Below are 24668 nucleotides of genomic sequence, written 5' to 3' on the forward strand. Positions count from 1 at the left end.
TATGTTTCCCATCTGACATGTCCAATTATTAGGAAGTCATGGGCAGAAGTTAGGGAAATATACAAATGTATATGTACACATACACATATTTATGTCACCAAATAGGTCATCAAGATTCTGTCCAGGGAACTAAAAAAGATTCAGACTGCCCTGCCTGGCAAAGAAGATTACAATAAGCAAGCTTTCCTACTACTGAGAAGACGCAGACACAAAAGATTAAGAAAGCATTTAAATGAAAAAATCAGAACTATATCTCAGATGCTCAGATAAGGTTAGATGAGCCCCTGACTAGTTGGGTGGCCCGGAGGAAGCTACTCAAGACTTTACAGCAACAATGAATATGTCACCTAAGACCAGGAAGAGAAACAGTGGAGGAGGTCATCTTCAAGACCCCTTTCCACTCCCACTTTCTCTGTTCTTCCTTGACTCAAAAAGTTACCAACCTTCTAGCAAAGCTACAAACCACTTTACAACCACAAATCAAGATTCTGTAAGTTAACAGACAAGTGCAACTTCTTCCTTCTTCTGCTGAATAGAAATTATACATAAATAAATATATATATGGGACTTCCCTGGTGCTAAGACTCTGAGCTTCCAATGGAGGGGGCCTGGGTTCAATCCCTGATCAGGGAATTAGATCCCACATGTCACAACTAAGAGTTCACATGCCACAGCGAAAGATCCTGCACCCAGGAATGAAGAACGAAGATCACTCTTGTCACAACTAAGACCAAGCACAGCCAAATAAATAAATAAAAATAAATTTGAAAAAATTATATATATGTATACATTATCATATATAATGTATATATGTGTATATATATATGTATATATTATCATATATATATACATGGTTTCCCTGATGGCTCAGATGTTAAAGAATCTGCCTGCAATGCAAGAGATCTGGCTTTGATTTCTGTATTGCAAAGATCCCCTGGAGAAGGAAATGGCAACCCACACCAGTATTCTTGCCCAGGAAATCCTATGGACAGAGGAGCCTGGCAGGCTACAGTCCATGGGGCCGCTAAAAGTCAGATACAACTTTAGTGACTAACACACATACACACACACACACACACACACACACAAACACATAAAAATACTCTGGCATTAGGGAAATATATAAATATATATGTACACACACATATTTATGTCACCAAATCACAGCTGGTTTATTTCACTTCTGTGTCTTCTCCTTGAGCATGTGACTTCAGACTTGGCCTATCCAGTGTGATCTTCTTAGTCCCCAAAGGAAAGATCCAATTTTATTACCTTCCACGCGCTCCCTAAGAGTATCATTATTCTCTTCCTCCATATCTTCCACTCTCCTTGGGGTAGGAGAAGCTTTCCTAGGAACCACAGTGGGAAGCCACAGTTCTCTTCTATTTCATAGGAGGAGAGGTAACCATTCCTGACTCTATACATCTCTGAGCACATAGCAAGTGAGAAAATGTGAATGGCAGCCGTGTAGTCCTTCACAAAGAGCAGAATCCTTCTCCATCAGAACTGGAAGGAAGGAGGCCACAGCAGCTCACTGTGGGTGGTGACTGCCCCCATTCTGACTCCATCCCATCCCTCTGGCTTTGGGCAGCTCTGTCATGATTGGGGGACAGTGAATTCAACTCTGTCTCCAGCAGGAAGCTCTGCCTGTCCTAAGCCAATCAACATGAGCCCATCCTCACTGCCCAGTGACTGACCAGGCAGATACAGAGGGGCAGGTAAGTGGCCAAAGTTGTCAGTGGTAGGGGGAAAGTATTCTCCCTATCTCTCTGGAGTACAACCTTAGGGTTTGTTAGCCACCAAACTGTATCAAAAAGGAGTATTCACCTTATCGTCAAGATAAACAACAGCAAAGCAGAAAGACAGAAAGAAGTCAGGTAGAAACATGGTAAATGCCTGCTCAGTTGTGTCTGACTCTTGGCAACCCCATGGACTGTAGCCCACCAGGCTCCTCCGTCCATGGGATTCTCCAGGCAAGAATACTGGAGTGGGTTCCCATTCCCTCCTTCAGGGGATCTTCCCAACTCAGGGATTGAACTTGTGTCTCCCGTTTCTCCTACACTGGCAGGCAGATTCCTTACCACTGAGCCACCCAGGAAGACATAAACCAGTTCAACATAAACCCCCAAGACATAAACCAGTTCGAACTGGTCCTGATGCTGGCCATGCAACTGGATTTCTATCATGTGAACCAACAAGGGACAAAGAGTTACGTCTGCTGTCCTGGTGATCAATGTTGGAACTGCAGAAATGCATGCTTAACAAAGATAAAACGTAGCATTCAAGAAAAAAAAAAAAAGGAATTCCTTGGTGGTCCAGTGGTTAGGACTCCATGCTCTCACTGCTGAGTGCCTGGGTTTGATCTCTGGTCAGGAAACTAGGATCCCCCAAGCCATGTGGAGCAGTCCAAAAAACAGAAAAAAAAAAAAAAAAAAAAACAGAAAAAAAAAAAATCATCCTAAAGGTATTTTTTTCTATGTGAAAGCTACAATTTCTTCCTGTAGAGACTGACTCTGAAAGGTGAAATAAGTATAAAGAAATCATTTTAACAGTGATGAATTGTAACATTTGTAAAAAGCACCACCAAGTAAAAGTAAGAAGCTGTATATATAGCCACATGATAAATCTGATAAGGCTTCCAGACCCTGGAAAACAGTTTAATTTGCTCTGGGCAATGAACAGATGACTAGGTATGTCTTTCTTCTTTTAAAAAAACTTTAATTTAGCTTCCATCTATAATCTACGTTCTATTTTTCAAAGCTTTACGCATTAAAAAAAATCACTCTCCCTAAATTTTGCATTTACAGTCCTTTTATCATATAAATTGCGGTCATAACCTAACTTAAGGTTTGCAGGAGCCAGTGAAGGGAAAGGTCTGGCTTGTATAAAATGAGATACACTAAGCAAAATAAATCCTGCCTGGAACTGGAACAGTGCTTGAATACAGCAACTTAGGAGCTAATCTCTCCTCGCTTTTAAAAATATAATAGCTTCACCTTTTAGACAAAATAGATCAAATATTTCACCAATAGCTGTTGTTCCTTTCCTCATTCTCTTTCTTGATGTACAGATCCTAGGTTAATAACTGTAAAATTCTCTAGAATTCTTCTCGTGAACTCTGATAGTACAAAGGTGTCACTTCACCCACAAAGGTGACAGGGACATTCTGACGATCACATTCTTGTCTGAAGGAAGAATGGGTCACAAGGATCTGACCTTTCAAGCTGTGCATCAATCCACTCCAAGCCCTTCTTCATTTACCTTCTCTTAAAATTATTATACTCACCCTAAAAGTCAAATACATTTTGTGGAATCCGGATGGAAACTCTAGGGTGTGCTTCATAAAGACTTTGTTGTCAGGCAATTTACAGGGCCTTCACTTATTTAAATAAAAAGTAAACATTTTAGGCATTTGTGATGATCTTTTTTTCAATGCAATGGTATCTAAGGAAATGTTTTCAGATGTATGGTATGAGAAGAGCAGAATAATTTTGCCTCCCTCCAGACTTCTATCTTTTACAATAAAGAGATAGAATGAAGTATTTTGCCCTGTCCTCCCCTGTTCCTGGTGAGATGTCACAGATACTGATATTCACATCACCAGATCACACCAGCCCAGTTTAAAATCCCATAACAGTTTCCTATTGGGTTTGGACTTAAGCCCAAACTCCCTACTATGGCCCATGGGACTGTGTGTGACAGTAGCCACTGCTCTCCCCAGAGGGTCCCCAGAGAAGGACTCTATCTTTGGAGATCACCGCTACTCACAGTGCCGGCTGCTTGTAGACCCTCAATAAAGACTTGTTGAAGAAACCAGGCAATAGCTATCAGGTAAACACAGAATTTGCCTTTTTAGTTTATCCAAACTATAAAACTAGCAAGTTTTTAAAATACAAAGAGTCTCCAAATACAGAAAAATAAACTTAACATAGATCAATATGGCTTCCCAGGTGGCTCAGTGGTAAAGAATCCACCTGCCAAGCAGGAGGTGTGGGTTCGATCCCTAGCATGGGAAGATCCCCTGGAGAAGGAAATGGCAATGCATTCCAGTATTCTTGCCTGGGAAATCCCATGCACAGAGGAGCCTGGTGGGCTATACACCGTGGGGTCCCAAGTTTCCCACCACTTGGCAGCTGAACAAGGACAAGATCAATATGAGACAATGACTCAGTAAAGATTCTGAATGTTGAACACTTAAAAGAAATGCCACTTGTATACTTTAAATCCACAGGAAAACTACTTAAGTAGTTTATTGCCAAGTAGCAACCTGACAGTCATTAAGAGAAAAACATATACATGAGAAAAGAAAAGAAAAGAAAATTAGCTGGAGGCAGGGGAATGGGACGCTTTTTTTCTTCTTTTTGAAAATCTTCATTTTCTTCTTACTTTTGAAGGCTGGCAAGAGTCTGAAGACCACAGCACTTAATCTGAATTCATTAGTCTGTGCTTTGATTTACCACAGTATTTGCCAGCAAAAGAAGATTTAATTTACTTACAATATTCAACAGAAAGGAAACAATGCTGATTTTTTAAAATGTCTCTATGTATTTTGCAATATTTTGGAGGGCAAGTTTATCAAGCTTTTGGAGAGGGTGAAATAGCCAATCATATCCATAAATGGTATAGTCATTAAATGTGTACAAAACTTGCAAGAAGATTGAAACAGATCAGTTCCACACCATTTATGGCATAAAAGGTACATCAATTAAGTCAGAAATACCAGTGGACCACAATGAAGTACCCACAGATAAATTTATATGTAAACAGTGAAAACAAAACAGAAACCCTGAAAATCAGTGATGAAGGAAGAATTAATAACTGGTACTGGAAGAATTAGGTCTTTACTTTTTAAAAAATCATACCCTTGTCTTACTCAAAAAACAAAAATATAAAACTCAAAAGATATATATTCAAAAGAAAATAAAACTAAGTACCAAATTTCTAGAAGGTAGAAGTCTATTAAACTAAAACAGACAAAAAAGTGCAAAGAAAATTTCAAAAGATTCAACCATATAAAAAAAATTTAAGCTTCTGTATAAGAAAAATAAATAAATAGCAACAAATCTAATTGAAACCAAACAAGCCTCTAGGGGTGGAGGAGGAGGAGAAATCACAAGGGCAAATGTCTTTATTGTCCAAAGAACTCATAGTAATCACTTGAAAGACTCTTAAGAGGAGCACAGGTCAGGAAAAGATGACAATTAGCTAGCTTTTCACCAAAGAAGAAACACAAATGGTATAAAAGAACTTGAAACACATTCTAACTCACAAAGAGACAAAACAAGAAGATGCCACTTACAGTCCATGCACTTGCAAAATGCTTTGTCTGAGTGAGAATATCCATTGCACTGGCTGCAAGAATAAACAGATACAAGTACTTTAAAGTGTCTGAAAACACACACATCAAAAGCCTTGATATGATTTAAACCCTTTTATCCCAGCAAGCCCACATCTCCTTAAATTAACATAAGCAATCTGCTCCTTTCTTACCTAATGTAGCTTTGAGCTTGTCTTTGAAAGTAAATACACCCAAGTCAAGGAGCAGACCATGATGTTAAGAGGGCAGGATTGGCTGGCGACAGAATCTGTGGGCCCCAGAGCAAAATGAAAGTGTGGGGCCCTTATTAAGAAGTGATTAAGAATCTCAAGAAGGCAACAGCAGAGCACCCAACCACCACGCCTGGGGCCCTTCTGAACACAGGGCAGAAAACTCACGGAACTGGCCCCGTTAGGGGGAATTCTGGACCCAGATTGCTGGGACGAGGGTGGGGAAAGGGAGGAAAGCCATTCTCTTAGACCGGTCCAAGCAAGCACTGATTTTTCTGATACTGCTTAGTGGATGAGAGCCTTGGGATGGAGTAGGGAGACAGGGTGGGTGCTAAAAGCAAGTGACCCACTTCTCCCAGAGGAGACAGAGAGAGTAAGACCGTAGAGGTTTGCGCCTGAGTAGACACTGGTACCAAAGCCTGGGCACTGGCTTGGACAGCCCGGGACATTTTGATACCCACATGGAACTCAGCTTCTAGACTGGGAGCGTGGTCACTCTTCCATCCCCCTGTGCTACAAGGTTAGTCGGATATTTAGCCTCACCAGCTTTGCCCACATCCAACTCAGCCCTCTCCTGCCACTGGACAGGTAGGGTCGCCAGTGCAGCAGACGGGGGCTGGCACCGCTCCTGTGTTAGGGAACCACTGACTGAAACTGTCCGCCCTCGCCAGGCACCATAGTAACCACCTGCATAAGTGACTCACGACAGGAAGTACTCGTAAGGAACATGGAACAAACAAATCTACCACCAACCGGAAGAATTCAGGAAAGGTCAAAAGGAGAGAGGAAACTCCAGTCCACATGTCCCACCAACCTCCCAGAATCCTTCTCACTGGAATCCATCTCAGCTGAGTGACGGATTCGCCTCCAGGAAGGACCCTGAGTCAGAATGATCGGCCGAAGACCACCCGGAAACTAATCCAACTGCCATGAAACTAGAGACTGTAAGCCACATGGCAGAGCAGTTCTCCTGAGTTCCCTGACCCTGCTGCTCTCTGCCCAGGCACCCCTTCCCAATAAAGTCTCTTGCTTTGTCAACACCTGTGTCTCCTTGGACAGTTCACTTCCAAGCACTCTCTACATCCACACACATTATCTTCATATTACACAAAATTAAATAATTTCTTCATCCACAAACACCAGAATTTATTTTAAAAATGCTGTTTTCTTATTTCAAAAGCAAGCCTCAGCCTATTCTGGCATGACCACAGATCCTGATTTAGCAGATGTTGAGACAAGAGCCCTTGTTCGTAAGACAAGAGGGTTTCGTATGAATCCCAACTTTGCACTTGAACAAACCACTTCATATCTGTGAGCCTCCACTGCTTCTTCAGTCCTGCAGGTATATTAGGGCTGAGATGCTGCCCAGGCTCTCATAGCAGCCAGACCCCACCAGGTATATCCTGACATCTTGTTACTCCACTGAATCCTCAGGGCCACCCCATAAGATAGGACCTGTGTTACTATCCCCATGGTTCACATGAGAAAACTAAGACAGGGATTGTGAAACCTTCCCAAAGCTTGTAAATGAAAGCATCATGCGTTACTGACCCCAGTCACAAGGCTATGTTGTCTTAGATTTTCATTATAGGCTCTTGGGAAAAAGCCCAAGTGCAGGAAATGGTGCACTTGAATTTGAATCCCTTGTCACTTACCACCTCCTTGACTTTGAAAATATACTGAACTCTGTTTCAGAGTCTTTATTTATGAAATGGGGTCCCAGGGTGGTGGATTTTCTGTGAATTAATGCATATAAAGCACCTAGTTCTAGGCTTGACCCATAGAAAGCACATAGTAAATGTTTTCCATTGATACTGTTCAGAGAGTGTAAATTCACACAATTGTATCATACTTCAAAATTAAGGTCCTAGATGAGCACTTTGTCTGAACAATTTATTTTGTGGTAATAATCAGTATAAAGAACTCGATATTAAGTGATTTTTTTGTCCCTGTGTTGGCCAATTTGATCTGTCTAGAATAGCATCTCTTCCCCTCCTAAATGTGACTCTAATCTACTATCAACTCTTCCACAACAGCATTTCCCAGGTCTCAGGGACCCCTCCCCACTTGGAATGTTAGTCCATTTACAGTCACTTGGCTTCAGCAATACGTGAACCATGAAATTCCAGATGTTCAAGCTGGTTTTAGAAAAGGCAGAGGAACCAGAGATCAAACTGCCAACATCCGACGGATCATCGAAAAAGCAAGAGAGTTCCAGAAAAACATCTATTTCTGCTTTATTGACTATGCCAAAGCCTTTGACTGTGTGGATCACAATAAACTGTGGAAAATTCTGAAAGAGATGGGAATACCAGACCATCTGACCTGTCTCTTGAGAAACCTGTATGCAGGTCAGAAAGCAACAGTTAGAACTGGACATGGAACAACAGACTGGTTCCAAATAGGAAAAGGAGTACGTCAAGGCTGTATATTGTCACCCTGCTTATTTAACTTATATGCAGAGTACATCATGAGAAATGCTGGGCTGGAAGAAACACAAGTTGGAATCAAGATTGCCGGGAGAAATATCAATAACCTCAGATATACAGATGACACCACTCTTATGGCAGAAAGTGAAGAAGAACTAAAGAGCCTCTTGATGAGGAGAAACAGGAGAGTGAAAAAGTTGGCTTAAAGCTCAACATTCAGAAAACTAAGATCATGGCACCTGGTCCCGTCACTTCATGGGAAATAGATGGGCAAACAGTGGAAACAGTGTCAGACTTTATTTTTTGGGGCTCCAAAATCACTGCTGATGGTGACTGCAGCCATGGAATTAAAAGATGTTTACTCCTTGGAAGGAAGGTTATGACCAACCTAGACAGCATATTGAAAAGCAGAGACATTACTTTGCCAACAAAGGTCCGTCTAGTCAAGGCTATGGTTTTTCCAGTAGTCATGTATGGATGTGAGAGTTGGACTGTGAAGAAAGCTGAGCGCCGAAGAATTGATGCTTTTGAACTGCGGTGTTGGAGAAGACTCTTGAGAGTCCCTTGGACTGCAAGGAGGTCCAACCAGTCCATCCTAAAGGAGATCAGTCCTGGGTGTTCATTGGAAGGACTGATGTTGAAGCCGAAACTCCAATACTTTGGCCACCTCATGCGAAGAGTTGACTCATTGGAAAAGACCCTAATGCTGGGAAGGACTGGGGGCAGGAGGAGAAGGGGACGACAGAGGATGAGATGGCTGGATGGCATCACCGACTCGATGGACACAGGTTTGGGTGGACTCCGGGAGCTGGTGATGGACAGGGAGGCCTGACGTGCTGCGATTCATGGGGTCGCAAAGAGTTGGACACGACTGAGCGACTGAACTGAACTGAACTGAACTGGCACTCAGAATGTAGCAATCACAAGTGACATTTACAGCCATCATGGGACTATAACCATTTGCTTTTATGTAGACTTTCTCACTGCACTGGCATTTCTATCTTCTTATACGCCCTGGGATCACAGCCTCTCCCTACACTGCAGCTGTTAAAAAGATTACACCCTCAGGAAACGTTTACTGCTTTAGTCTAGTTTCTAGACAATGCTCTAGAAAATGGGAAATGAAAACAAGAGGTCACAGTGGACTCCTTTTCACATGCAGTTACATTTTTCAAAGGTAAAGGCGGACCAAGATTCTACATTGGTGTGTGCAGATCTGTGCAGAAGCATAACCAAGTAACTGAAGTTCCTCATGGGAACTTAGAATTAGGGAAAAGATACTGCATTTCTACTGCAACTGACGCTTCCCTGATAGCTCAGTTGGTAAAGAATCCGCCTGCAATGCAGGCGACCCCGGATCGATTCCTGGGTCAGGTAGATCCCCTGGAGAAGGGATAGGCTATCCACTCCAGTATTCTTGGGTTTCCCTTGTGGCTCAAGGGAAAGAATCTGCCTGCAGTGCGGGAGACCTGGGTTTGATCCATGGATTGGGAAGATCCCCTGGAGACAGGAAAGGCTACCCACTCCAGTATTCTGACCTGGAGAATTCCATGGACTATACAGTCCATCGGGTCACAAAGAGTCGGACACAACTGCGCGACTTTCACTTTTGAGGAACTTTGTAATATGCAAAGAAGAGAGCTTGCATTTTTGTCAGCAGCAGCTGGAATATAGTGTGTCACAGTCCGGATTATTATGGAAAAGCCCAGTCTAAATTTCTGAAAACCGGAATTCTGAAACATACACACCCAAGGTTAACCTGTGAGTCTCTATTGTGGACCTGCCCTTCTCTAGCACCAGTCTCTTCGGGTCCCTTAAGCCCATCCTCAGCTTCTATGCAAGGCAGAGCCCATAAGTGCACTCCACCATTCCTCTCTACACCCAGTGTCGGCTGCGAATGGCCATCCACACTCCTGTTCCTGTCTCTGAATTACATGCATCAGGAATCTAGACTTTCTGGTGGTGCCTAATGAGCAGTCTTGTCCTTCATGCAAAATCTACCTCCCTCGACATCAAGTAAGGACTAGAAACACCATTTCAAAGAGTGGTTGTTAACTTTACTGGCTTGAGTGCCCAAGACCAGAAGGGATACACTTTTAACCTCTTCAACTGTTTACTTTTCAAATGCTTTACAGGATTCTTGACCTCTTTGACCCACCATATATCCTCTCAATATACACAACCTAGATGTTAAACCTTCCATTCAGCCATCTCAGCCTCATGATGTTTTACATTCATTGCATGGCGTAGAGGTGGATGCAAATGCCTGACAACCTATCTAATGAATCTCACTGAATCAACTCCAGGTACCTTATACCATCAATAACTAAATATTAATTGTCTCATCTATATACAACATATATTATGGGCACCGGACAATGTAATTTAGCTTAAAGGTAAAAATGAGTGGACTGGATCTTTAATACTGCGTAAGTTATAAAAAAACTACCATTCTTGTACATAAAAGAGAGTCAAAATTGACCATCTCACCTGGTTCGACCTAACTGTAAACATTTCTTGGTGATTACACTAAAAGGCTGGTGATCAGCATGAAGTTTAAATTTCATCAGCATAAATTTCATCAGATCGTGCCCAAGAGATGGTCACTTATCCTGAATTCTTCTCTAGAGCATATAGTGTCACAGTGAGGTATCAACGAACATGTTTAGGAAATAACATATATTTAGCATAAAGAGAGAAAATTCACAAACCTCCAATAAGAAGCATCAAAATATTTGTTATACTAATTAAATATATAAAAACAAATGTTGTAACTCTTTATGTCCCTCTCCTCAGCTATTTAACTTCTGACAAAACTCTTGGAAAAATCAGCTTACTGATTTCTAATCTAAATCTTTGTGCCAGAAAATTTAATGAGCATTCCACACCAAGCACAGATAGAGTAAGATTTGCTTATTTCCAAAGAAGAGAAGTTTTTGGAGGAAGTGGGAAAGAGGAAGGGCCTCAGAAGGAAACACAATGGTAAGCAAATGTTCACCAGCTGCATTGCAGTGCAGCTAACTAGCCTTCAGTTGGACATTCTTCATTTGAAAGGCTCTACAATTTCAAACGTTTGCTTGTATTGCTGTTGTATAGGAGAATGCTTTTACTGCTTATCCTTAAATACTTCCCAGCATTCTACCAAATGATAATTGCAGAGCAGCAATCGGGGTTTGAATATGTCTATTTTATCCTAGAGTCTTTTGCTCATCAACACGCTTTTTCTTTTTCGAGAATAAGTAAAATTTTAGCTCTAGGCTCAAAAGTGAAGTAATTACCATGTTAGTTGTAAATTTCTACAAATAATAAAATAATCGCTCACTAATAAATTTTTTCCTTCTATGTGGTTAAGCTGAGCTAAATGTTAGGAATAGAATTTCAGTGTTTTTCTTTTTTTCTTTAATTAAAGGATAGTTAATTTGGGGGGCTTCCCAGATGGCTCAGTGGTAAAGAATCTGCCTGCCAATGCAGGAGACGCAGGAGATACAGGTTTGATCACTGGGTTGGGAAGATCCCCTGGAGGAGGAAATGACAACCCACTCCAGGATTCTTGCCTGGAGAATTCCATGGACAGAGGAGCTTGGAGGACTACAGTCCATGGGGTCACAAAGAGTCAGACATGATTGAGCACACACGCATGATCATGATTGTAGTTAATTTACAAAGTGTATAGCAAAGTGACTCAGTTACACATATGCATACATATATAACCCATATTCCCATATTATATTTATATATACATATATACCCATATTCTTTTTCAGATTCTTTTCCATTACACCTTACTAAAGCTATTGAGTATAATTCCCTGTGCTATACAGGAGATCCTTGTTGTCTATTTTATATACAGTAGTGTGTATATTTTAATGCCAAGTCCTAATTTATCCCTTCTCCCCTTCCCCTCTGGTAACCATAATTTGTTTTCTATGTCTGTGAGTCTATTTATGTTTTGTAATTAGGTTCATGGGTATCACTTTTTAGATTCCACATATAAGGGATACCATACAATATTTGTCTTTCTCTGGCTTACTTCACTTTACAGAATTTCAATTTTTTAATCAATGGAGAAAACAAAATACAAGGACTAAGGTCTAGGGCAAGATGGTAGACAGATGTCCCCTTCTTTCTAATGACTGAGGTTTCCAAATCAGTTACTCTAAAACATATGCAAGGCAAATGTTAACACAAAGCTTTCAGGGGGACTCACCTTTTAAATGAGGAGCCTGAATTTAAATGGCTAAATAGTGTGGATTTTAGGCATTCCAAACATAGGAGGAAAGACTATGATGGTGTCAGACAACATACTAGGGATTTTATAATACAAAATCTAAGGCGATCTTCTCAGCAATATTATGAACCAAGCCTTATTATCTTCATTCCCAAGGTAAGAGAATCAGAGCAGAGAAGTTTAACTTTCCCATGGTCACAGTGCAATTCCATCCCAGAGCAGAACCAGGTCCATGGGATTCCGAACCTCTTCTCTGTGACTCCGTGCCACCATAAATTAAAAGGATAACTATGGAGTTCAGAGGTGGACTACATCAAACTGAAGCAGAGGATGAACAGAAAGAAGACCTAGAGTCTAGTCTGAGTTTCAGAATTTTCTAATTAAATGTTTTAAGTTCTCTGAACCCCAATTTCCTCAGAGCATAGGAATCTCAGAGCGGAGACATAGTGGGTGTTCAATGAGTACTTGTTGAGCCCAAATATTTCTATGAGTCTCTGAGATACTTTCAATGCAGCAGGCTTCAGAAGACCCTCCTTCCACAGTAGGCAGATGGCTAAGGATGGGGCCAATCTCATTCCTCACGAATCTCAAGACTCACATTACAACGTCTGGGGCAAAGGAGACTGATGTCATTGAGTTATTGGCCCTGCCAAGTGGAGACAGAAATGGAAGCTGACACTTATAGAGTCAACTTTGGTCTATTCCTAACTTTCTGCTACTCTGAGCTACCCTCTTTGTCCTAGCCCTAAATGAGAAAATATTTCCATCTTATAAGCTGAAATTTGCATTCTAATGCCTTCCCCCATGACCCGTAAAATTCCAGTCTTAGTCTTGAACTATCTCAACCTGCTACCACTTACAGAAAAAACAATGTCTCATTTATTCAGGTCTGGGGAGATGCTGAGACCCAAGAAAATCAGATTTGAGTCTTTGACACATTAAGGGAATAAAAAGGATAAGCTCTGATCAATGTGGTCCAAGACTCACTTACACAATTAAATATCCACTTTCTTTACAGAATTCTTCTGTAGCCCCATGCTGTAAAGACAGACAGGAAAAGAGTCAGGAAGTAAAACAATAATGTAACTGTTAACTGAATAGAAGCATTTTCCCAAACAAAGCTATCTGACTCATTACTTTACACAACAGATACCGACTTGGTCCCTACTTTAATGATCAGAAATTAGGAGCCGGGAAACTAAGAGCAACAGCATCTCTGATTGTCAAGACAATCACAGTCCGTGGAGGACTAATCCAATAAACATAATCATCCCTACAAATGTCAGGAATAAAGACAAGGAGCTCCAGAGTTCACCATAGGTCCACCTAGCTCAGATTTGGCTGGGAGAATTGGCAATCTGGAAATTTAGACCATGGTAAGTGCACATCCCAAGCAGAACAAAGGATGGAGACGCAAAAGAGAAAACTCAGCACTCAGGAATCACAGTGAATCTAGTGGGGCTACAGAAGATGAAGGAAGGGAAGGAGGTGGGAGATGGTCAGGAATCTTGAAGTGTCACAGATCCTGGTGAGGAACTTGAACTATATCCAGAGAGCAGTGAGGCACCTTTGATAAGTTTGAACAAGCAGAAAAGCATATCAGATGATAGAAAGGTACAATGAGCTGCTGTGTAGAGAATGGACCCAAGACTGTACAGCTGGAGGCAGTGAGACTGGTTGGAAAGATGTTACTGGAAGTAGCAGTGAAGGGTGCAGAGAGATGAAGGGGCTTGAGAGATGTGAGTCCAGTAGAAACACAAGAAATATGGGATTGGGCAGTCAGGGTGAGGCAGACGGTGCCCAGATGATCTTCTCAAATGTTCAGAAGGGTAAACATTGCCTAGCCTATGTATCTGAGCAGTTGAACCGTGCCTGCACCCAGAAGCAAGCAGAAAACAGATTCTAATCCCTCTCATGCATGTCCTTCTCCCTCTTGGCATTCTCCCCATGCCTGTGTGATTGTCAGAACACTCTTATTTTTCCTCTTCACCCTATAGATCAGGTCCATCTGGGACTCAGGGTCTTCCCTGCCACTCCTTGCCTTTTCCACACATGTCTTTATACCACTGTTGTCCCTCAAGATCAAAGATGTCTTAAAACATGTTGTAAAGAAAGATCAATCCTTTAAGAAAAAAAAAAGGCACAGACTCAGGATGGTGAATGGAGGACCAGTCTTGGTTCCCATTTTAAACACAGAAGGTCAAGCTTCAGTCATGTCTTCACAATCTATTCTGTAGCTGTAGGGCAGATGGAGAAGCCACTTGACCATGTGGCTGCATGGTTCACAGCCCCTGTCTGAATCTCCTCTGCACATCACCACCTCCGATGACGGTGTTGAGGACTCACTGGCTAAGTCCAAGGCTGGCTTGGCAAATCCTACAGGGATGTTCGGAGAACGAAACAAGCTACTTGGGCCACGTGTTGGTTGGACTCTACTGCCACCAGAAGGCAACCTATTGCCCAAGCTTCTTTAAGGACAGCTTCCAAAGCCATTCCCTCTGATTAAAAGAACTAATAGGGAAATACTGCAACTCATCAAAGCTTTTTAAGCACAAATATGCTGCAATGTGGTCCCCACACTGTGGGTGGGGACCAGGTCCACCCAGGCACACAGGGGCAAAGAGGCTGCTGACTGATCCCCAAGGCTACTGAGTGCTCAGGTCAAGAGCATGGGGTTTCTTGCTGTTCTTCTGCTTATATTTTCATCCTTCTTTCTCATTGAATATATTTTGTAGGTAATTCCATTAGTTACAACAAGAAACCTTTTGCAATTTCTATTAGGAAAGGGGTTTCAATGATTTCTATATGAAGAATAAAGAATCAACAGCTTAACAACACCAAAAGAAAGGTGAAAAGGAAGCTAATTAAGTTTTTGAAAAGAAAAATAAAACTAAAATCTTCCAAGTTTAAACAAAGGGAAGTTCTGATGGCACTGGCCTTCAAAAACTCATATTAAAATAATCATTCCTTTGTTTGCATGGAAATGGAACATGGACGGAGGTCAGAGGGACATTTATCACTGGAAGCAAAGTCATGTATGTATGACTTTATACTAGATATATCCAACCTCGTTGCATATCAACTATTATTCAATTGAGATTATAACATCACTTTTGTCTCATGCCACGGTTTTTCTGTTATGACCAATCATGAATTGACACATCAATACTATAAAATGTGTAGTAAAAGGAAACTAAAATATTTTTTAAAGTGATAACTTATTTGGGGAATAATAGCGTTCACTTCGAACACTTGACCATTTAGTTCTGACAGTAAATAAATCACACAATGGTCTCCTCATAGCCTATCAACACTGAAAAATAAATCTTTGAATTCAGAGTTACATCAGATATAATGCTGCAAAGGAGAAGTCTAGTTTTAACTAAGCAGCCTCAGTTGTGCCTCAGCTGGACAGTAAATCTGATGCAAAATGAGCAAATATGGGTGGCTGAGTTTCAACCTGGCATAACAGTGAGGCTCTGACAAGGATCCCAGAATTTAGAGAGTTTTTAGGAATCAAAAAAAAAGTTGGAAAAACAAAAACATATGCTAAACAGCTGGAGATGGGGGAATGAAAGAAGAGCTTTCACCTTAGCTAAGAAAACATTCTATTTAATGACTTTTTCTTTGAGCTGACCCATTCTCAGGTTTTCTTTTCTAATCTCTAAAACCATTATCTCTAGAAAGCACATGTTAGATTAATAAAGATGCATTCACTCTTTCATTCAAATCAATGTTCAACAAATCATGTTTTTATCTCCTACGAGCTCTGGGACTCTGAAGAAATTATTTAACTTCACTGTACCTCAGTTTCTTCATCTGTAAAATGGGATGTCCATAAAAGTTGTACCTAACTTACTGGACACTTGAAATTGGCCACACAACCTCAGTACCACACACCATCTCCAAGCTGAGATTTACAACAGTGAATAAAGCAAACCAGATCCCCACTTCCAGGGAAGCAGAGGAAACCAAAATAAACACACACAAAACCTCAAAACTGAACAAGTACTTGTAGAAAGCGTCATAGGGTACTACTGAATAAAATGGAGTGTATGAGATGGAAGGGGTCATGGATGGCTTTGCTAAGTTTGGAATCTTTGAGCCGAAATCTAAAGGCCCCCGGAGTGGGTCATGAAAAGGGAAGAGACTAGTCCACTTCAGGCCAAGGATTTGGGATCTATTGAGGCCCTGACCTTGGAATTGGCTAGCTCTGTTCCAGAAACTGGGGAGATGTAGGGAACAGGGTCAAATTATTTGGCACCTAGAGGCCAAATAGTAAAGAATTTAGCTTTGTGAGTCCATGTATATGAATTAGGAAATTACTGGATGGTTTTTCAATGGGAAAATGACAGATCTTTGTTCTGAAAGATGATTCTGGTGGCTGCATAGTGAATGAACTTGAGAGGTTCAGAGTGAGGGATGAAGGTGCTGAACTCATTTTAATGGGACAGGATTATCATGATCACCTGGCACAGGCAGCGAGAGGGAAGACAGAAACAGAACTAAAGTCACTCCTGAAATCTCACCAAACGTCTGCCTTGGCCTTCTCTTCTCTGGTACAAACCCTCACAAGAGAAAGGGCTAAAACAAGAATTTAAATAGTCCCTATTTTACTGAAGTTCTTCAGATGGCTCTCTTTATGAAAGCCAGTGGCCAGAGATGTTTGCCGTGTTTTTACCAAAACAGTTTTACAGCCCTGGACAGATTTGACAGTTCAGGCTGACTTCTTGGTGTGGTTTAGATTGAGAGCCGTAAGATCCCACTACTGAGAAAGTAAAATCAAGATGTAAGAGGATGCTAAATCCGGGCTGTGGACAATCCTTTATTTTTTCCGCTTTGGACCAAATTGTAAAATGGCCTTTGGAACACGAGCTAGAGGTTCGATGCCAATCAGGAATAGGAAGTAGAGGCTTCTCCACCGCAGCTTCCTCGTAAAGGGTCCAAACACAATAACTTTGTTTTCAGTTTGCCCCCCAAAAATTTACGCAGGGAATACTTTGTGAAAGGTATGTGCTTCCATTCCAACCTGTTACTTGGTGCTTTGGGAAAGAAAAGAGAGGAGGCAAGAGAGAGATGGAGAAGAAAGGAGGGCAGAAGGGAGAGGAAGAAAAAGAGACAGAATAAATATAATAAAGCCAGAGAACTAAGGCATGATTTGTCATTACCCAGAAGCGCTAACACTGGCTCCCAAACCTCAAGCTCTGATACCTTCATCAATCTTAATACCCACCCCACGCCCCCAGATTCTGTATAGAGCAAACAGGGAGGTGAGGCGGGAGAAACTTCTTAGCTATATTCTAACATTAGCATCTAGCTTGGAAAAACGAGCTTTGCAATGACAGCACATATTTTTAAGGGCTTATTGGGATCTAACTTAGGGGACTGGCTCCATGCCTTGCAGTTTCACATATTTTCTTGATTCCTAAGCTAATCATTTTTACATCATCTGCTTTAAAATAAGCCAAAGGGAAGCTTCCTCCAGGAATAGCCATTCATTGGCATTCCACAATTAAAAACAAGATCACATTTGGGTGACTAGCTTTGAACAAGAACTGAACTTAGATTTAATAAGACACAGGCTCATGTGTAATGCATACCAATGAGTCTGACAAAAAATATTTAATATGATACAAGTCTCGCATAAAACTTAGTCAGTTTTAACAACTCATCAGGATTTATTAGGCATAGCTTAAGCCACTTGTTAGCGTTACAGTGAATGGTCTCTGAGCCTTCAATGGAAGAAATTTCAAATTTTGAGTACAAATTTTCCCTCTTCTTATCAATGTATCTCAGGCACACAATTCATGATCTTCTCCATTAACAACACCCAAAGGAAAATAAAAATCTACCTCACACAATTACAGTATGTTAAATTTGCTAACAGTGACAATTGATAGTTTTGAAAGGTAACTTTTAATTGTGAACACTTAGTCTCTTTGGACTTTAAGGAGATCAAACCAATCAATCCAAAAGGAAATCAGTCCTGAATATTCATTGGAAGGACTGATGCTGAAGCTGAAACTCCAATACTGTGGCCACTTGATGCAAAGAACTGACTCATTGGAAAAGACCCTGATGGCAGGGAAGATTGAAGACAGGAGGAGAAGGGGACGACAGAGAATTGAGATTGTTGGAGATGCCATCACCAACTCGATGGACATGAGTATGAGCAAGCTCCAGGAGTTGGTGATGGACAGGGAAGCCTGGCATGCTGTAGTACATGGGGTCTCAAAGAGTCAGACATGACTGAGTGACTGAACTGAACTGAAGTCTCTTTGCTCTGAAAAATATCTAAGAGGGTATATTTTCCATGTAAACAGGTAGCTTCTATATCTCTGGAGAAATCATATGAAATAACAATAGGCCAAGGTACTTTGACTTTTCATTATTTCTAAACTGCATCATTACTATAAGCCACCAGATGGTCTCATCTATGCCTCTACAAGCAAAGATAGTGAGTTACCACATAGTATGAATAGGTTCCGGAGAAGGCAATGGCACCCCTCTCCAGTACACTTGCCTGGAAAATCCCATGGACGGGGGAACCTGGTAGGCTGCGGTTCACGGGGTCGCTAAGAGTCGGACACGACTGAGCGACTTCACTTTCACTTTTCCCTTTCATGCACTGGAGAAGGAAATGGCACCCACTCCAGTATTCTTGCTTGGAGAATCCCAGGGACGGGGGCGCCTGGTGGGCTGCCGTCTATGGGGTAGCACAGAGTCGGACACGACTGAAGCGATGCAGCAGCAACAGCAGCATGAATATAGGTTAATGGTTTGGCCTCATACTTTTCAGTGTTTTCTTTTATCTAATAAAAAGAAATTATAAACGCATTCCCTTCCTTTTGGTACGCGTTGAAAGTTGTTAAATCTCACATCTGGCGACCCCTCAACTCCTCAATCACACTACTAAACATAGATATACATTTTAAATTAAGGAAGAGGTGCAATAAAATCTAATTAATCAGGTATACATCACAGAATCCTTTTTAGGAAATGCATCTGATTGTTTGGGTACCCTACAGTGGAGTGGCTGAAGGGGCTCCATTTGGAAGCTTTGCTGCACTTATGTACATGACTTCACAGAGACTGGTTTAATAGCATGTTGCTGTTAAGTCGCTAAGGCATGTGCAACTCTTTGCAACTCATAGCATATGACTGCAGGCAAATGAAATTGTCTCTTCTTATAAAAGACATTTTTTTTTTCTCAAAGGCACTAAACAAGCTCCCAAGAGTCTGCTTTGCACTCTGATTTTTCAATCAAATGGTTTCAGTGCATTGCAGTTCAGTTCCAGAGTAAAGACAAAATTCTTTGGTGATCATTCTTTCTCCCCCAACACCCAGGAAAACCAGGAGACCAGGAAGTTCACTACTTCGGGATAAAGTCCAACATCAGCAACTAGTATATCTACCATGAGATTCATCAGCCTGGAAAGAGACCCTCAGGAACCGGGTGAGTATCAGACAAGAACATCAGCTCTGCTGATGCCCACATGCTGCAACCAGGCAACCCGGGAGCATCCTGGACCTCAGGAAACCTCCTGACCACACTCATTTCAAGAGGCATGAAAAGATACTTCCCTGGTGGTCCAGCGGCTAAGACTCAGAGCTCCCAATGCAGGAGTCCCTGGTTCAATCCCTGGTCATGACGGGAACTAGATTCCCACATGGCACAGCTAAGAGTTTGCATGCCTCAACTAAAGATCCTGCATGCTGCAATGAAGATCAAAGATCTTGCAGGCCACAACTAAGACCAGGCCCAGCCAAATAGATTAATGAATATTTTTAAACAGTAAACAAGATAGATAAAACTCTTTTTAAAAAGAGAGAGATAGACAGAAAAAGGACAGGAATTATCCTGCATCTGACTTAGGCTTGAAATTAAAGGAGATTCAAGAACGAGGCAGATTTGACCACAAATCTCTTATTCAAAGATATCCTAGAGATCATCAACTTTAGCCCCGAGCTTCTTGTTATGTTGTATATACATACTTAAGCAATAACATCTAATACCCAAAGAAGAGTATTAGAAAGAATGTCTGTCCATCCATTCACCTACTCATTTGGCATCCAAAAAGTTTCTATTAAATGCAACCATGTGGCTGGAGATGAGGATGTAATTATAAGCAAAATACGCAGAGTCCTGAGAGTGGAGTTTCCAGTCCACTGGAAGGAGGGAGGTACTAATCAAAGCATCACACTTGAATGTATAATTTATAACTGAAGACTCTAAAGAAAAAGAATGTAGTTCCATGAAACGAAGGAAAGAAAACAACTCAACCGGAGACCGAACATAAAGGAAGGCCTTCTTTGATAATTAAGAGGTAACTGAAGGCCAAAGAAGAACATGGGCCCAGAAAATATCAGACAGAGAAGATAGTCTGTGCAGAGGCCCCAAGCAAAAAAGGAGAAAACTGTGTTTGGGAGTTAAAGAAGGTTCACATGCTGGGGTGTATTGCAGGAGGTGGTGACAAAGTGTGGGCAGGAGGAAGACGGTACAGGACTTTGAAGACACATTTAGGACAGAAGTCTTTGTCCAAAAGCAAAGAAAATTAGATGGGGGGAAAAGTGGTAACAGTGACAGATTTTATTTTCTTGGGCTCCAAAATCACTGTAGATGGTGACTTCAGCCACAAAATTAAAAGGTGCTTGCACCTTGGAAGAAAAGCTATGACCAACCTAGACAGCATATTAAAAAGCAGAGACATCACTTTGCCAACAAAGGTCTGTCTAGTCAAAGCTATGGTTTCTCCAGTAGTCATGTATGGATGCTAGAGTCGAACTGTAAAGAAGGCTGAACACTGAAGAACTGATGCTTTTGAACTGTGGTGCTGGAGAAGACTCTTGAGAGTCCCTTGAACAGCAAGGAGATCACATCAGTCAATCCTAAAGGAAATCAACCCCGGATATTCACTGTAAGGACTGATGCTGAAGCTTGAATCCTTTGGCCACCTGATGGGAAGACCAACTCGCTGGAAAAGGCTCTGATGCTGGGAAAGATTGAGGACAAGAGGAAAGGGAGGCAACAGAGGATGAGATGGTTCGATGGCATCACCAACTCAATAAACATTAGTTTGAGCAAATTCTAGGAGATAATGAAGGACAGGGAAAGTCTGATGTTCTACAGTTCATGGGGTTGCAAAGAGTGAGATATGACTCAGCGACTAAAAAGCAACAGCAATGAGAAATACCCAAACGTTTAAAAATAAACTCAAAGTTGTGTGAATATTCAGTCCAACATAAGAGAAGCATTTCGAATCAACAGGTGGAGAGATGAACGTGTTATCACACAGAAGTCCATGCGCCTGGTGCATAATGAGGCTAAACGCCAAAACGTCCAAGTCTAGAACAGAGAAAGGTTTACTGCAGGGCCGTACAAGGAGACGGGTGGCTCATGCCTTAAAAAAACCAAACTCTCTGAAAGCTTTCAGCAAAGCCCTTTTCTAGGAAAGGTGAGGGAGGGACTTGGTGAGTTGTTGCAAACTTCTTGGGGTCAGATCCTTTGTCAGGTCACAGTCAGGTCACTATGCTCATGTAAACCTCCACCAAACAAATGTTATTCTCTGTTCTGATAAGTAAATTGGAGAGAATCAACTGTATAGGATCAAAAAGAACCCATGTCACAGCAAATCAGGTGAATTCCCAGCTCACAACAGTTGCCCTTCTTTGAGAACAGCCCCAACCACAGAGATGGACCTGAAATAAGGATGCTCAATGTCCTTGTAACTCAGTCCTGACCTCTGGTTACCTCCTAGGGGTCGAAGACTGATCTAAGCTGTGCCCATTTTTGAAACATGAATAGAGAGATTGAAACTGGTTGAAGCTGTTACCTTAATGGCAGTGTCTCTATACTCCAATTGCTGAGGCCTCCAGGGACTGTGAGTCATAGAGACCATCACAGCCATTAGGTCTAGAAGGTGGGAAGTGGGGAGAGCTTCACTGCTGCTTCAGGGCCAATGGGTTGCTGAGCAAGGGCTCTGAGATGCTGCAGGACACAATACTCAGCCTGTCCCTGGGCCCCCCAGCTTATTTGCCAGCCCTGCTCCACTTCTCACCGCACGGTCTTCCACGGCGAGGACCACTGAGAACTGACTGCTGATGGAACAGGGCCCCTAACTGCTGCACCCAAGATCTCATGCTAACGGCCCCTCAAATGGCTGCATACCCACCCCTATTACCAATGCATCACCAAATATATTGGGGACAATTATTTAACAATTTAGAAAAAAAATAGTAAGACTAGATCTGACCTCACTCTTTTCACTTAGATATATTTCAGATAGATGAATTATTAAAATGTAGCAATGAAAAACTGAAGAGGTCCTTAAAAGAATGTAAGTGTAAAAGTTTTTCTACTCTGGATTACAGAAATCTGTTTAATGATGAAATTCTAATGGAAATGATGCATAAGTGTGACCTACTAATAAGGTAGAACTTCTATGAAGCAAAGAGGAAAAAGATAGAAAAATCAGAATAAGGCAAATGCAAGAAGAAATGAAATAGGAAAAGAAAAGAGAAAATTACCCTAAAACTAGCACATGGAAAGTTGGAAGACTTTTAAGAAAACCACAACAAATATCAATAATAATGTATTTTATGGACAGAGAACAGTTACCATGTAATACTACAGAATAAAAGATCCAATACAGTGATGAAAGAGGCCAAGATTAGGCTATTTAGCAAAGAAAACAATGAACTAGCTAGCAAAGATGTGAAAATGTTCCATCTCAGTGGTAATAATAAAATGAAAATACGAAGAAATTGTGTGTGTGTTAGTGAGACGATAAGATTTTAAAAGATGGACCAAGCCCACGTTTGTGAGATGAGGCAACAAGGATTCCAGGAATCAATAAGAGGGGAAGCTGGCCCTGACATGTGAGGCCAATTTGACAACATGTATCAAAGTTTAATAGGAGCACAGTCTTTAACCCAAAGATTTCTCAGAATTTAGCATAAGAACTACATAAGTTTAAAAGGTTTATTCCTAAGGTTGTGTATCTAACCAATTGTATGAAAGAGAGAAGAATACAGAAATGCTTAAGTAAATTGCCACTTAGATCCAAAGGAAGATTATACAAACATTAAAATTTGACACATTTATTGACATGGAAATCTTTCAATGACACTACTGAACAAAATGAGGTTAACACAGTAGCATATGTGGCAAAAGTTCACCTGGGTGGACTAATACCCACGAAAGTTACCTCTGTATGAACATGTAGCATTCTCTCCCCTCTTTTCTTACCTAGAAGCACATGTGCTGTGCTTAGTTGCTCAGTCATGTCCAACTCTTGGCGACCTCATGGACTGTAGCCCGCCAGGCTCCTCTGTCCATGGGATTATCCAGGTAAGAATACTGAAGTGGGTTGCCATGCCCTCCTCCAGGGGATCTTCCCAACCCAGGGGGTGAACCCGGGTCTCCCGAATTGCAGGCAGATTCTTTACCATCTGAGCCAATAAGGAAGTCCATAGATAGTCATGGATGGTCTAATTTATGCCTCATTTCTTATATGCTTTCAGTATACTCTAATTATTCAGTGAGATTTCACTAGCCCAGCATAGAAAACAATTCATGCTGATGTTCTTCTAGTACCTCTTCAATTTTCAGTGTATGCATTTCAATCTCCGGTCACCCTGGAATATATTTGAGTGTAAAGAGTGAGTCCTAATCAAGCCTGTGTTAAGGGTGATTTATGTCAGCAACTGTGAGATGTGGGCTTCAGGGAGGGAGCTGGCTATCTGTCAGAAACAATCTTGCATCTTCCTCCCTTCTTCCCACTCCACAAATTCACACACAGGCGCACTGCACCGCAACCATAAATGCTCACACAGCCACATAAACAAACATGAGGAGGGAGAGAGGTAGACCAACACACACAAGAGATTCTATTAGACCGAGGTCTGAGAATCTCCCAGCTGCAAAGAGATAGCTTGCTGGGGAGGCTTAAGTGTTTTAATCTGGGAGAAATCTCCGCAACAGGGAGACAAGATCTCAAAAAGCTGGCAAAAAGGGCTACACTCGTTCCAGACAAGCCTGAGGGGCTTGTTTTCTCAGCACAGCGTCCTGAACACAGCACAGAGGAGAAATGGAGGGTCCACTAACCTTGACACGGGCACTTGTGTCTGGTGCAGCCAGCAGGGAGGGGTGGAGAGGTGGGGAAGCTGGCATGGATGCTAGAATGATGTTCCATGTCCCTTCCGTGTCCTCCAGCTCATGGGAAAGGGTTAATTTGAAATAATAAAAAATAGCTCCCAAATGTTTTAGAAGGGAAACTGCTGAAGATGATCATTAAAAATGATACTTGGTACGCCCAATGTTATCCTCAGTATGTGTCAAGGTATTAATAAAATCAGTCAATACAGTGAAGCTGCATCTACTATGATTTTGAGGATTTTTCAGATATGATGCTGGAGAAGGCAATGGCAACCCACTCCAGTACTCTTGCCTGGAGAATCCCATG

The 24668-nt window shown here is 41.6% G+C and overlaps 1 protein-coding gene across 2 annotated transcripts in view; it reads right to left on the reverse strand.

Moving 5' to 3' along the window:
* The window catches only part of FBXL7 (F-box and leucine rich repeat protein 7), a 431217-nt gene that overhangs the window by 326726 nt on the left and 79823 nt on the right, over positions 1 to 24668 (reverse strand). The window contains exon 1 of one of the 2 annotated variants that reach the window (XM_081519329.1): positions 5300 to 5347. The exons of the other annotated variant lie outside the window; for it this stretch is intronic. Within the exon in view, the coding sequence (XP_081375455.1) occupies positions 5300 to 5306 (7 nt within the window). The 5' untranslated portion in view covers positions 5307 to 5347. Of the gene's footprint in view, positions 1 to 5299; positions 5348 to 24668 lie in introns of those variants that run through there. 2 annotated transcript variants of the gene reach the window in all.

This window comes from Giraffa tippelskirchi, chromosome 8 (assembly GCF_054371585.1).
Source record: "Giraffa tippelskirchi isolate mGirTip1 chromosome 8, T2T-mGirTip1v1.2.pri, whole genome shotgun sequence".
NCBI lineage: Eukaryota > Metazoa > Chordata > Mammalia > Artiodactyla > Giraffidae > Giraffa > Giraffa tippelskirchi.